The sequence below is a fragment of the Symphalangus syndactylus genome, chromosome 3 (genome assembly GCF_028878055.3).
Source record: "Symphalangus syndactylus isolate Jambi chromosome 3, NHGRI_mSymSyn1-v2.1_pri, whole genome shotgun sequence".
NCBI classification, from domain to species: Eukaryota; Metazoa; Chordata; class Mammalia; order Primates; family Hylobatidae; genus Symphalangus; species Symphalangus syndactylus.
Genome location: NC_072425.2, coordinates 132,499,709 through 132,515,283, shown reverse-complemented (window position 1 = coordinate 132,515,283; position 15,575 = coordinate 132,499,709). Strand labels below are relative to the sequence as shown.

Here is a 15,575-nt window from a genome sequence, read left to right as displayed (position 1 = left end):
CACCATCCCTCTATCCCACCCAAGGCTGTCTGTCAGTGTCAATGAAATTGAATGTCAAATTGAAAAACTCTAAAGCTATTTCTTCTATATTAGAAAATCACTAGCAAACATACCTTCCTGCCCTACTGGGAAGGTAAGCAAAATTAGCACATATCCCTCTCCTTGTTTTGTCAAACTTTAATCAAACTGTTTATATAGACTGTGAGGTGATCACATACTAGACCTTAGCATAAGAAGATCTGATCTCTAATGCTAACCTTTGATAATCTTTGTGAAATATATTTATTAGACTTCTCTGTGAGCAGTTGGCATGGTTAATGCTTGCCTCTTCCGTCTTTGGCTTCCTTCCTCTTTTCATTCTTTTCCTATCCCCATGTCCCTCCTTCTCAAACTCCGTCCACTCCTTAAATAATTGGTGTTCATCATAGTGGTACCCCTAGCTTATTTTGTTTAAAGTCCTTCAATATATTCTATCTGGGTGAAACTCTCCTCCCCTTATTCAAGTCCACGCTTCAATTTCTACTTACATGCCCTTGACTCCCAGCTAAGTTGTCTGGCTGAATATTTCAAAGGCATATCAAAGCCTCCTTGCCCCAAGTTAAAATTATCTTCTTTCCAGCATCCATCCCCCAAACAAACAATAAACAATCAAATCAACCTTTTCCATGTGCCCATACCTGTCTTGGATGAATGACACCAACATCTACTCCAATGCTGTAAGTACAAATTTTTTTTTTTTTTTGAGACAGTCTCACTCTGTTGCCCAGGCTGCTAGGCTGGAGTGCAGTGGTATGATCTTGGCTACTGCAATCTCTGCTTCCCAGGTTCAAGCAAGTCTCAATTCTCGTGCCTCAGCTTCCCAAATAGGTGGGATTACAGGTACGTGTCGCCATGTACAGATAATTTTTGCATTTTCAGTAGAGACGGGTTTCACCATGTTGGCCAGGCTGGTCTCGAACTCCTGCTCTCAAATGATCCACTGGCCTCAGCCTCCCAAAGTGCTGGGATTACAGGTGTGAGCTACTGCACCCAGACCAATGGGTTCTAATTACCTATAAATATTGAAACTTTTTAGCGTGTTAATCAAGACATTCTCTAGTCCCTGTATATCTTTTCCAGCTTCCTTTCATGCCACTCATCCTCCGACAATCTGCCATCTGGCCATTCTATTTGTAATTTCCCAAATATACATGATGCTCTCCCAAGCTTTTGGGCCTTGTAAATGACTTCCCCTCTCGTCACACCTCCCCCCTGCTCCAATAATATCCCTCTCCACCTTGTGGACTCTTACTTAAATTCTAAGACTTGGCTCAAGAATTTCTCCTGTGTGAAAATGTTCTGAGATACATACATATCCATACTTGCCTCCTGAGTAGGTGCCTCCTTTTTGTGTTCACACAGAGCTGTGTGCACATATTGTAAAAACGTTTATTACCTATAATAGTTGTGGTGCACTTTGCTTCCCCTAACTATACTCTGAGTTCCTTGGCAGTAACTACAGTTTTTCATTTGCCTTTGTATTCCCAAAATTTAACAGTGACTGCTCAGTGAAAGTACACCATAATGTTTTTTCTTTTACTGAATACATACTTGGACCAGCCACATGTATCTGGATGTATTCCTAGATGTTTGATTGGAAAAAACTATGACTTGAGTCTCTATGGAAAATTCCCTTCCATGGGAATTGGGGCTGCTCCTTGATCCAGTTCGCGTGTAGTTTTTCTGCAACCTGCTTCAGTACTTTCCTTCAAATTGGTATTTGACTTTTGATATTCAAGAGTGTACAGTCAACTCTCTGATCCTAGAAGAATAAACCTTTGGGTAAACTGTTTACACATTTAGAAATATGTATTTAGCTGGCTTCATATTTCATAAAGATTCATAGACTGATACCCCTAAAGATGAGCTTCTTAGTCTTAATCTAAGTATATAAGAGCTACTAAATGAGACCAATAGTCTATCTAGTCCAATATTCTAATATATTGCTAACTTACTTGAATGTATGGAATACTTTTCTATCAAAAGCTGACATTTATGATACTTTTAATGCACCTTTTGAAAATGGCAGCTGAGGCTTAGTGATTGCTTTAGTCTGCTCGGGAGGATATAAGAAAATACTGTAGACTGGGTGGCTTAAAAAACAGAAATTTATTTTTGTGGTGTTCTGGGGGCTGGAAGGCATCATTGGGTTCTGATGAGGGCCCTCTTCCTGGCTTGCACAGGGCTGCCTTCTCGCTGTGTGATCACCTGGCCTTTCCTTGGTGCATGCTCATGGGAAGACAGAACTCTGGTCCCTCTTACTCTTCTTATAAGGACATTGATCCCAGTATGGAGGCTCACCTTCATAATCTCATCTAAATCTAATTACCTCCCAAAGATCCCACTCCTAAATACCATCACATGGGGGGAGTTTAAGCTTCAACATATGAATTTTGGGGAGACACAAACATTTAGTCCATAACAGAGATTAAACCACTTTTCTATAGGTACTTAAATAATCCACCTGCCGGGCAAATGCTGATTTCAAATACTGTTTTCTTTTCCCTAATAATTTGTCTTTGTTGCTTTTTATAGCTAGGTACTCAAATAATTAGTCCTTTACAAAGCAAGATGCTGCTAGTTCTCATTGATTGTCTCTGATGTATTCCTCAAACATGAATCATATTTTAATGATTCTTCTTCATATATGTTTATGCACGTTTCTTAACTGTTTTAGTGAAAGCAAACAATATAAGGTCTCTCTCTCGCTCTCACTCTTGCTCTTTAAAGTTTCTCACAACAACAAAAGGTAAAAAAGAAAAGGAAAACCTGGGCTCTTGGTGCTTCTGGCAATTATATTCAAACACAAGAAGCACACAGATTGTAATTCTGATAAGTATTTCAGTTCTTTCTTGAAAAATTAAATTCACAAAACAATTGATTATCAGTTATAAATGGCAAAAACACCATCTGGTTTTGAAAATTGGTTAAATCCATGTAGCAAAGGGGAAAATTTTGGAACTTGTAGTTGGCGAGGAGTTCTAGTCCATGAAGCAGAAAATGACGAGCTTTACTATGAGAAAGCCAGAGTAGTCATAACTTGTACTTAGCGGCTGCGGGAATTTGATGCGTTCTTCACATGTTCCATATGTTAAATTGCTTGGCGAGATCTTCAGTGTGAAGGAGCTGGGGGTGGGAAAGGCGTGTGGCTAGTGGATAGACTAGAAACAGCTTAATCCTAAATTCTCTGCTCTGCTTCTTGCATGTAGACCCAGTCTAAAGGTGCCCCAGGACTCAGTTTCTTTACCTGGGGAATTGTATGTGCATGTTCCTTAACCTTATGGCACAGGTGGCATTTTGGTGGAAATTTCTAAAGCTATTTGCATTCCTCTAGTGAGGTAAATCATACGACATTAGCATTTCCTACAGAAATGTCCCATGTTGTTCTTTGCCAACTGGAAATTTGAGTAGGTGTTCATTTGATGTGCCAAGAAAATGAAGGGAGATGAAAACACCCCACATCTTCCAATGTCCCCATACTGTGTTCCGAGTGTGGGAGGACTGGGGCCTGGCTACATTCTCCTGGAGATTCAGCTTCATGAGGAATGCTTTTCCTTAGGAGTATACTGCAATTCTGTTATTTAAAAAAAAAAAAAAATGTTTCTGGGTTGCTGGCATATTTTCACCTTATGTTAAAAATGTAGCTATCCTTTGCTTATTATTCATGCATTGTAATGTGAAATTTATTCATTCACTTAACAGATATTTAGAAAGGCACAGTGGTTAATCGCATAGGCTCTTTCTGCAAGTTAGAGACTGTAATCTTAGGGCAGTTACTTAATCTTTCTAATCATGTTTAAAAAATATAAAATGAAAGATAATAATAGTATGTACCTTGGGGATTGTTCCAAGGATTAAATGAAATTTTGCATGTAGAATACTTAAGAAGAATTCAACGAATGCAAGAGTAGTAATAATAGTAATGGCAGATAATAATGTTACTATGTGCCAGGCTCTGTGTTAGGATTCTTGCCATATAGGACCTGCCTTTATACTTTACATATCACTTTCAGCATACATATGGTCTTACTTTTTTTTTTTTTTTTTTTTTTGAGACGGAGTCTCACTCTTGTCGCCCAGGCTGGAGTGCAATGACGCGATCTCAGATCACTGCAACCTCCGCCTCCTGGGTTCAAGTGATCCTCCTGCCTCAGCCTCCCGAGTAGCTGGGATTGCAGGTGCGTGTCATCACGCCTGGATAGTTTTTGTATTTTTATTACAGACGGGGTTTCGCCGTGTTGGCCAGGTTGATCTCGAACTCCTGACCTTAGGTGATCCACCTGCCTCAGCCTCCCAAAGTGCTGGGATTACAGGCATGAGCCACCGTGCCCGGCTGGCCTTAAATTTTTTATTCCAATTTTGGTGGAACTTTGCTCTCTATTTGGTCCGACCCAGGTACCTCACTGCCAGAGGTAGTAAGAACAGGTAGGACTTTGCAGACTGGGCATTACCCTGGCACCCACGTGGCAATGGTTTCCTGTCTCCTGTAGTGCTATTCTCCTGTTGGAGCTTTCCCCACTTCTGAAGGACTGCCTGCAGTTCATGCATTGGGGCCTGTAATTACAGAGCAGAATATCCAGGGCTGTGAAGACCGGGCAGTCTCGAAATTAGTTTATGCACAATGGATAATAGGCGGCTGTTTTTAAGTGTAACTCATTTGGTGGGTTGGCAGATCATGACTTCCTTTTTGATATGTATTATTTATTTATTTTATAGCAAGATGAGGACCGAAGGCTGGGGAAGTCATTTGGCGCAGCTCTTCTAGACTATATAGCTCAGACTTAGCAATTTACATTCAGTAATCTCTTGGTCATTTAGCCACAGATAATTTGTCATGGTTTGTTTTAGCTGTTGTGATATTGATATTTATTATGCAAATTGTATTTCCTACATCTTATTGTTCTGCATTCTATGAATACTTAAATTATTATAAACCTTTACACTTAATATGGCTCGTCCTTCAATTTGATGCTTGAGCAACAGAGGGTCAGAGCGCACACGATCTTCTAGAGGGGAAGAAAATAAGTAACTAAAAAGCAGGCAAACAAGAGAGCCGGCTGCCTGGTTGAAAAGAAAGCAAAGAGAATTTCGGGGAGGGAGAGTGAGTCCGGAGATGCAAGTCGCTTTAGCAGGAGAGGCTCTCCCAGAGACACGGGAAGCTCGGAGCACCTGTTGGCCCCCAGCTTCCTTAGGAAGGGCTGGGGGCGCAGAGGAGGAGTGAGAGGGTTTGAGCTCCGAAGGAGGAACACGGCAGACCCTGCCTTCACCACACTCCCTCTCCCCAACTCCCACGAACCCCGCTCTTCACCTGAAGCCTTGACTGAATAATTTTTTCCGTTGTTGTGTAATCTTAAATATCTAATATTACAAATATTTCACACATATATTCAACACACGCCTGTATATTCAAACCAGGGAGGAGACCCTCGACCAGCGGAGGAGCCTGAGCATACCCTCCTCGATCTACCTTTCCCGAGATTCTGCCGCAGAGACCTACTGGAAAATCTCAGAACCCGACTCTACGGCTGCCTTCTCCAACTATCCCCGAGTCTACCGCTAGGCTGTTGAGCAGGCTCTCCCGCTCCGCCGGACGTGCAAAGCACGCATGCACTTCTCCCAGATTGTTTTGTCAATCCGGGGACCTGCATTCTTACTCTCCACTCCCGCACAGCCCCCGTTCCCAAAAATCTATTCCTTCGGTGCAAGGTGAGTGACGGAAATTTGCAACGTCTGGTTCGCAGGCCAGGTGCACTCGATGTGCGGGACAGAGGACCCTCTAAGGGAGATTCTCCAGTCGTCGGTCTGATACAGCTATTGCTATAAACATTCCTAATAAAGGTGTACAAGAAGCTAGACCCGCCCCCTGGAGCCTGAGTCCTTGCACTCCAGGCGCCCGGGAGAACACTTTTACCTTGATCCGGGGAAAGCAAAACCGAATTTTAACATAAACATATTTGCATACGCCCCTCCCCTTGGCCCCGCCCCTAGGTGGCGCGGGCGCGCCGCCGAACGCCAGCGCCAGGGGGCGGGGTGGGGGAGGGGGCGAGGCCCTCCGAGAGCCGGGTTGGGCTCGCGGCGCTGTGATTGGTCTGCCCGGACTCCGCCTCCAGCGCATGTCATTAGCATCTTATTAGCTGTCCGCTCGGGCTCCGGAGGCAGCCAACGCCGCCAGTCTGAGGCAGGTGCCCGACATGGCGAGTGCAGTGCTGCCGAGCGGATCCCAGTGTGCGGCGGCAGCGGCTGTGGCGGCGGCAGCGGCGCCTCCCGGGCTCCGGCTCCGGCTTCTGCTGTTGCTCTTCTCCGCCGCGGCACTGATCCCCACAGGTAGGTGTGGGCACCGGCCGGTTGGCCCCTAAATCTCCCAAGGCACCCCAGTAGCCGTAGCCACAAAGGGGGGAAACGTTTCCATGACAACCTCCCCCCACTTCCTAAATCCGAAGCGGAGGGAGTGTGGAGAGGAAACTCAGGGCTGAAAGGGAAGGGGCTGAGGGTATCTGTGAGCCCCTTCTCCCCTGCCCGGCTGAGTGTGAATGAGAGTCCCCAGGGATGGCTGCACCCACACCTTCTCTCCCCGGCTTGGCGCGGGGTGCAGAGTGGAGTGAGAATGGGGGGCCCAGGGGCTGTAAAGCATGGGGGAAGGGGATGCTTCGAAGACAACCTCAACCCTTCCGGACCCTTCTAAACTCGCCGTTATCCCCGTAACTTGCAGTCCTCCCACCTCCCAGGGCTGCCCATTCGCCCCCACCTCTCCAGAGGCCCCCCCCCCCAGTTCTCCATCCCCGAAGCCTCCTGGTGGCTGACTCCTAGCCGCCCGCGGCGTGATTTCTCCCCGGTCCCCAGGACATCCCCAGACTTGTCTGATCTCCCCTGCCCCTTCCCCCAACGCGCTCTGCCTTTCTCCCCTGTCCCCAAACCGCACGCCTCTCGTGTTTCCCTCCGGCCGAACGCAGCCCTCCGCCCCCTCGGCTCTGCTGCGGGTCTTTTTGGCCCGGCTCCAGGCGGGGAAAGTTCCCCGGCCCGGACCCGCGGGGGGGCGGCCGCTGTCGCCGCCTCTGCGGGAAGGCGCCGGGAGCCCGCAGCCCGCCCGCCCCACAGCGTCCTCTGCCACGAGTGGGGACACGGGATTTCCCGGCTGCCCGTTCTTTCGGCGGCCCGAGGGTGGCGGAGGGGGCGTCGCGGCCTCTGCGGCCAGGCGGACACCCTGCGGGCCTCCGCGCGCCCCCTCTGTGAAGAGCAGTCTTGGGAATTTGCCCAGGGGCGGCTCTGCACGCCCAGTGTCTTCCCTGAAGACACCAAGCACTCAGCTGGAGCCCGATGTGTGGCTGCCCGTGTGCCGGGCGCGTTGGCGCGGTCGGGAAAGAAGAGGGCAGTGTTTGCTTTTGCTTAACAAAAGGGAGCCGGAGCTCTTCCCCAGCGGAGAGGCCGGCCGTGCTGCACTCAGCCTCCCTTCCCGCCACCTCGCCGCGCTCGGCAGCCGCGCGGCGTCCCCTGGCCCGTGCTGCAGGCTCCAGGCGAGCGCCGGGACCGAGTGGTACGGGGCCGCGGGGGGCGAGCGGCGATGCAGGAGGGGATGCAGCAGGGTTCTGAGCCTGCAAAGCCCCTCCTTGCAGCTCCAGAGCTGCAGGACCCGGGAGCAACAAGTGGCGGAGGACGCCGAGAGCTCAGCCCCCACCTGCGGAGCCCCAGGCCCGGGCGGGCACAGCGTTGAGGCCACCGTGCCTCTTTGGGGGCACCTCTCCGCTTGGGCTGTGCCTTTTGTTTACACGCTAGAGGACACACAGTTATGTAAACACCGCAGGAAACACGCTGTAGGAGACGGGGGATGTGTGGGGGTGCTAGCCTGAGATTTGGGGGACGCCGGGTTGGCTGCTTGCCCCCACAATAGGCTTGCAAAGGAGCTCGGCTTGGGGAACCTATTGGGGGGCTTCTGGCAGCAGCGTCAATTCCAGCGCTGAGGGTTTTTTCTTCCATGCCACTGTCTCCGGATGTTGTTTATGTGTTTTTCCTCTGTGAATTCTTAATTTATGAGTTACGAGGTAATTGGGTTCAGCCGATGCCGGTGTGGTTACAACTTCATTTCGGGTGATGCCTCTGACTGGATGGGTTCAATAAAATGTTCCTGAAAGAGATCCCTCGTGCTGCTGCATTGTAAAAAGCGCCAGTGTCAGTTAAACGTGAGCGTGAGTAAAGGCTCGGTAACTGGTGCATAATAGAGGCAACAATAGACTTGTACTGGCTGCAAAAAAAAAAAAAAAAAAAAAAAAAAGCCGGGGGGCGGTGGAAAGCTGTGGTCGGGGATATTGCCTTTTGACTAAAAATGGGAGTCGTGCAATGACGCTTGGCAGCAGAAGTAGGATTAGATTATGCCTCCCCTGTCAAGACTGCTCATTGAAGGCACCGGGTAGTAGCAGCGGTACTATATTTGTAACTCTCGCGGTGAGAAGTTGCCTTCCCTGCGAGGGATATATGCTGACTTAGGAGCGGTCTGGAACTCAACCGTGCATGTCAAAGCTACATGAAAATTCTGTTGCCAGTTACCATGGAAGCAGCTTCTTGCTCTTGTGTACATCCCTGTTTGTATGCTGGTTATCAGATTGTGTTCAAATTAGAAAGTAATTGGGTTTGATTTGTAGTGAGGGGATGAGATGACTTTCTTAATTTTTTTTTCTCTTAATGCATATATATATATATATATATATATATTTCGTGGTGAGTTTGAGAGGAGGTCTTGGCTCATTCCGGGGTCCCATACCCCAGGGGTAAATTTCAGGTGGGCACCAAGGGACTTTTTCTCCTCAGTTCTGTTTAAGCTTTCTCAGAGGCCTCCTGTTCCCACTCCCAGGGTTGAAGAAACCTGTTGGTGCATCTAACTTAATTAGGCTTGTTTCGTTTACATCCTTGCTGGGAAAGCGAATTAGGACCATCGTGCGTGGGTCCTGGTTCTGTTTTTTCCTGTAACTGAAGCCATCCATCCCCCGCAGAAAATCTCCTCTCATTTCTCCTGTGATGTTTGGATGAAATGGATATTAATGAAATGCAGCAAAAATGGGTTTGCTTAAGCTCACTCCACAATGTTAATCACGCCTGTTACGTTCAGGTGCATGCATGATGTTGTTTACGATCCCGAGTGAACCAGTAGCTGATCACCCCCCTCTTATCATTTTCAGGATTAGAGAAGATGGCTGGTGGATGGGGGGTTTATGGTGGTGATGGGAAGGAGGGGGGCTGAGTTTTGCTTGCTTTGGCCTGTTGGGGCTTGCAAACCGGGGATAGAGACTTTACAAAAGTGCCGCCCTGTTATTGTTCCCTTTCCCTGCATCAGATTGAATAGCCGCAGGAGGGACTTGCACTTGTCTGTGATAGATTTGATAAAATATCCCTCATTAATGCCACTTTATATTTACAGTGTGTCACTGGAGACGCACAAGGCTTCATTTAGTGACTTGTGTGATGAGACAAGCTTGCATTATTTGCCTGGGACGTTTTGGAGGAACAAGAGACCCATTGAGCAATCTTTTGAAATGAACAAATACGAAAAAGGGGGGAATAAAAGAGCAGGCAGTTCTCTGGAACAAAGAGCTTTATTCATATGGATGTTGTACATGCTTTATCCAGTTTTCCCCAATGGCCCTCCTGGTAAAGGGGAGTGGGACAGGGAAGACGCCAACAGGCAGGACACTTTCGTTTCCTCTCTCACTTCCTGACTTCATATTCTTATCGGAGTTGGTCCCCGGCTCACTGCCTGCTCATCTCTTTCCATACTCTCTAAAATCCCAGAAGGTAACTGATTCCTGGGTCTCCCAAGAGAGATTGTGAAATCCTTTCTCCCAGCTCTAAATTTCAACAGAAGACAATGCTAGCTACCTGTTGAGGTTGATGTCGTTGGAGGATATATTGGTTGAAGGGAAAGAGATGTCACTTTTCTATGACGTGTCAAGAAGTGGTTGATAGTGAATGTCAGATTGGTAAGATGTCTTTCGGTTATAACATTAGCCTTACTATTTATTTGGAAAGAAATGCTGTGAAAACCAACATCCAAAAATTGTATTCTTATTGATGGTGCTCTTGGAGTTTTTAGTGACTTTTTCCCACACCTGGTACATTTTAGTCTCATACATAAGTGAATTTTTATTATTCCTTGGCCTATATTGCTAAGTGATTTTTTAGGCTTTAAAAATTGATAAGATTGCTATGAATATAAACTGTCTCATTCTCTCGGGGTTTCTGTACGTGACATTTTAATGCCTAATTGGTCACTTAGAATTTACATTTTAAAAATGATTTTGTGTGTGTGTGTGTGTGTGTTTTTAGCAAAAGGTGCATTTTAGTGTGGGGATTCTCTTAAATTGGGCCAAACTAATCAATGCTATAATTTGAATGGAAATTTACCAGCAGATGAGGAAAATTCAAAATAAATCCAAAGGATTCAAATGCTGTATATTTTTCTTGGGAAGAATAGTTCTGACCATTATGCTGGGCATTTTTAACTGAAAATCCAGCACAGAAAGGAGAAATCACACAGCGACATCTGTTGCAGAATTGAAAATTTGCTGCTTTGAGTTGGAAGCAATTAGTCCCATATAAGCACCTAATGGTATCAGTGTGTGTGTGTTTGTGTGTATGTATAAGTACTGATACAAATACATATATATACATACTTATATATACATATATATGCACAGTATACAAAAACTTGCCCACATACAATATTCATATTCACATTAAAAATTATTTAATAGAAAATGTAACATTTTGGGACTAAAGCTGTTTTTAAAAATATTACCTTTTGAGGAATTAGAGATTCTTATAATCATGGAATTTTTGAGAGGGGAAAGATATTAGAAATCATCTGGTGAAATTCCATTTTGAAGTAAAGTAGCCGAAGTCCAGGAAGGGAAGACTCTTACTCTGCAGTTGAACTAAGGCTAGGTTAGCGACAGATCCTGGATGGGGACAGGTCCCTTGATGTCCAGCCAGTGGACCTTCTGTTCCATATTAAACCCGTGGATCAGAGGAGTGACCTCTGGGTAGAAAGGACCAGTTCTTGGTAATGTTGTCTTTGGTGTTGACAAATGATCCTGAAACCTCTGGAATTTATTTGGCAGCCGCAACAGAAATGTCATCCAAAGCACCTTCATAGGGGAGAAATCTGGATTTGTGTCATTGGAATAAGTCTGATACGCAAAAACCAGGCTTCGGAAGGCTCAGATTTAGATTTCTACAGTTTTTTATTTGTCTTTTCGAGGATTAATATTAGCAGTAGAACTGGTTCTGTATAACTAAGGAAAAAAGGAAATGTTCTCAAGAACAAAAATGGAGCTTGATTTTCTTACCAGGAACTTGCCTCTTTTCATGAAGCCAAGAAAAAGCTGAGAATATTTTTTTGTTGTTTTTTAAAGAAAAAGTTGTATTTTTGAAGGATGACTTTTTTTTTACATTGATCAGATTTTTCTTTTTTCCCATTTTATTATGGAAAATTTCAAATATATATACAAAGTGGGAAGAATACCATATTTAACCATGCATGCAAATCACCCAGTTTCAATAATTATCCACCGCTGGTCGCTCTATCCCGTGTGCTTCCTCCTTTCCTCAGATTACTTTAAATAAATCCTGAACATCCTATAATTTCTTCCATAATTACTTTTAGAATGATTTCTAAGATACAGCCCGTCTTTTTCCACTCCTCATCCCAGTTATTACTATCTGGCCATACGCACAGTATCCTCACCTGGATGTACTGAATTTTTGCCTTAGCTTTACTGAGGAAGAGAGAATGAAGGCTTGTTGCATTTGGTGAAAGCAAAGGCAGAGACGAGAGAAGCTACAGCACTGAGGAGACCTTCTCGTCTGGTTTGTTTTATTTTGAGCAAGGTTTTGTTTGGATCGGATAAGATGAGTTTTATTGTTGTGCAAATACAGTTGTGTAAATATGCAGTAATTGTAGCTAGTCCCTCAACTGTGGTGTGCGCTGGAAAGCACCATTGGCGAGATTGGCCATTTCCATTTGTTCCCATAATGATTACCCTCCATGCGAGGACTTCTGTAGGAAAGGCTCATGTTAGTTTGATGACTGTGAAATACCCCATTCGTGTATTTATCTTTAAAGGCCTCCATGGTATAAATACCTTTGCATTTTGTAAATATATTGCTTAAAATAAAAATGTCTCTTCCCGTTTCGAACTGGCTAAGTGCTAATTTCAGCCGGCTGTTGTGTAACTGAAGTGATCACAAAATGCCTTCTTTGGTGTGGGAAACTCATGCATCAAGCTGTAAGTATTTGGGCCTTATTTTTGTGGGATGGTGGTGAAGGATGGTGGGGAGAGAAAAGGTTACTACCTTTACTTCTAAATACTTGCTCCATTGATTTAAAATGTGAATTGTTAATTTCAGCTAGAAATGTTGGAATGCTTCACTGTTAATTTCTAAAAGTCTTTGGTTTTTCTGAAAATTGTTCCATTTTCCAAGGTTCATGAAATGTGAGGTTTTTTTTTTTTTTTTGAGGCTCTTTCTCAAAAATTTCATTAAATGTGGACTATAAATCTGAAGCATTTAATATTTGGTTTTTTTGTTTCCAGACAAACAGGGAATTATGCATGAGATGATTTTGAGGGGTCCGAATGGCCCTGGCCAGGTGAAAACCTGGCCCCCTGCACCGCCCCCTCTGAGTTGACCAGGGCACAAGAAAAGCACAAAGGAATGCCTACATTCAGGGTTTGGGGAGCACCACCAAAATCGAATAAAAAGCCTTAGTTTGGAAACCATCAATGAAGGAAGGAACCCACTGGAATGTTTGTAATTACAAGTGGCACCTTCTTGTTTAAATTTCAGAAGCCACAGTTTCTTTTTCAGAGATTTAAATTGCAGGCTCTAGCCAGCAGCTGCTGTTGTGGTTAATGGGCAGTTTCTCTTTGAAGATCTTCCAAGTGCTGGTTCTCAAAAGCTTTGGTGCAGTTGGCCTTGAACTAGGGTTAGAAAAAAGGGTGATGTAGGTATTTATACAAATGCACAGCTCAAATGACATGTGGCCTTTATTATTACTCAAACTTGGCGTTAAGGTTGAGAAAAACCCAGCACTGAGAAAAATCTGTTATGACTGACAGGTGTCTTGAATGAGGTGATTATCTTAAGGGCGATAAGGTGGGAGAAATTTTTTCTTTTAGTAGGTGTTTTACTGGAATATAGGCATTTGACCCAACATTTTGATCTAGGTATTTCAGAAATGTTAAATAGGCTTGAAATGAAAGTGCTGTGATATATATTTAAATGCTACTCAGTGTTTGAAGTTGATATTCCAGTGACATAGACTTTTAAAAATGCCTAGAATAAATATCTTGCTCTTGGCAGACTTCCTTGGGAAGGTAGGTGCTCTGATTCCTTGTCGGCTGTCCAGCACTGGACTGCAGTGTCTAGTTGGAATTAAGTTATGCTGTCCCTAGAGGAGGTGGGAAGAATCTGCCTGAAAACAAAGGGTTCGCCAGTTCCCTGACTCCCATTGTCTGTACCATATCTCCACTTGGCTGAGATTAACCTAAAAGTTAACGTTTAAAAAATTTGAACCTTTTATCTTTTTGCAGTAGGTATCAACTTTTCTCAAAGTCTCCATTATTACAAATGACACCATCGACATCCTGGTCTCCAAGGCCCCTACATTTGGAGTCTTTTTTCCCCTCCTTAGCTTTCCTGCTTGCACTGAAATAAAATGGGGCTGATTGTTTCTAAGTGACATTCTCTGGAAACATCAGTGCCCTCTCCAAACTGTGTTTTGCTAACAGGAGGCTCCTAGCCAGTTCCCCCTACTCTAGTCCTCTGCTAGCTACTGCAATTCTAATTCTTTTCAGGACAGGATCATAACATTTCCCGTTCAGAAACCTAATCTCAAATTCTTACTTCTTGCATCAGATTCAAACTCCACACTGTTTTGTCTTCAGGTTGTTCTTCCTCAATTGCTCTCCCACTCCCTCTCTAATTGCCCTCATTTCTTGTTACTTTTCAGCTTAATCCTGATGGGACTGGAAGACTGATGATTCTCCAGTGAAACTGAGGAAGAAAGTGGTTCTGCCTATCAGCCTTCAGCTGGTTACCTTTGCATAAAATACTCTATCTTTTTTCCCTTAACTGTGTGTCTTGGTTTGTAGGTGTAGGATGGCTGATTTCTCTTTGCCTACATTGAGAATAAACACCTTCCTTTTACATCTTTCATTTTAACTAACACATACTTACCTAAAAGGTACCTCAACCCACACGTTTCTTTCTTGACTTCACAGGTTTATACATGATTATGTTTCTTGATGCTAAGCCAAACTGTGTTGATATTATGGCCATGATTTTCATGAAAATTTAAAACTTTAGATTGTTGAAAATATATTGTCTCCATTTGGTAGTTTGTATTTGAATATGGGGATTTACTACAGCATGAAAATGGTGTAAGTGACTAAACAAATTACAAGCTGTCAAAGGTAAGACTTTCAGACAAAGAGTGAAGTCCTTTAGAAGTAGGAAGACTTTTTAAGGGTCACAGTCAGAGGGCCTCATGTGGAACTGCTGACTTGGGGTGAATGAGATTGACTCCTCTGAAGATGATCCAAGAGATACCACCACCTTAGAGGAGTATTTGGTGCTTGTGTCTGGTGCGTGTAGTTACCTAGTTACTGGAAAATAATAAAATAACACAAATCCTAAAAAATCTACCCAGAGAAGTGGAAGGGAAGTGCTTTAAAACCCGGGCCTTTATTAGCTAGTGTTTTCAACACGTTTGACTTTGGGAGCAGAGCTGCCTAACTAAACGAAGTTACCGCCATCAGTCACTGGCAGGCCAGCATCAGGACAGGTCTAGCAATTTGGTTACATTTTGCATTTTGATAGATAACGTAGAGAGTGGATTATCACTGGCTCAAGAAACAAAAAAAAAAGAAACCTTTCTTTCTCAGTCTACCTGCTAAATTTGTTATCCTAAGGATCTTTTCAAAGCCTTTATCTGGGAGCAATATCTGCCAGAGTTCTTCCTTCCTTCTTTCCTTGCCTGACACCCTTCCCTTCAGAGTTCAGTTCTTGCTAGTAGAAAAAGGCTATGCGGCATGATAATATGGTGATTTTAAAAGTTGATTATCTTGGAGTATTTTGGGACAGTTTCGGGGAATGGGTTATGTGGTATGTATTTATTTGGCTCTTTGCTGAATATGCCTGTATAAATCCAGCCTCCTCGATGTTACAAGTCATCCCCTTGATTTCTTCTTTTGAATAAAAAAGGAGCATTGCTTCATTTTTCTTGCAGAAACCCTTATTTAAACAATGAAAACTTCAAAGATAGGGAGAAAAAAACCAAGTTAATTTAGTACTAAATTACTGCTCAAATGGTTTTATCTTTTAAAAGGTTCAAGTAGAGATTAGCTTAAATACACTGGATTTCACTTTTCCTTGTGTGTACATATCTTGTGAGCAAACTTCATTGTGAAGAGCTCTCTGTCTTCTTTAGTTTTGTTAGTAATCACATAATTGTTAGTTGCTGTTTATTTCCCTTTCCTGAAGCAAATCTC

At 44.1% G+C, this 15,575-nt stretch overlaps 1 protein-coding gene across 6 annotated transcripts in view; it reads left to right on the top strand.

Moving 5' to 3' along the window:
- Window positions 1-6,154: 6,154 nt before the first annotated feature.
- CADM1 (cell adhesion molecule 1) overlaps window positions 6,155-15,575 on the top strand; it is a 333,594-nt gene continuing 324,173 nt past the window's right edge. For 3 of the 6 annotated variants that reach the window (XM_055273226.2, XM_055273225.2, XM_055273220.2), the window contains exon 1: window positions 6,195-6,363. In XM_055273226.2, the coding sequence (XP_055129201.1) occupies window positions 6,231-6,363 (133 nt within the window). In that variant the 5' untranslated portion in view covers window positions 6,195-6,230. Of the gene's footprint in view, window positions 6,364-15,575 lie in introns of all 6 variants that reach the window. The other 3 variants (XM_055273222.2, XM_055273223.2, XM_055273224.2) reach the window with 3 other exon arrangements.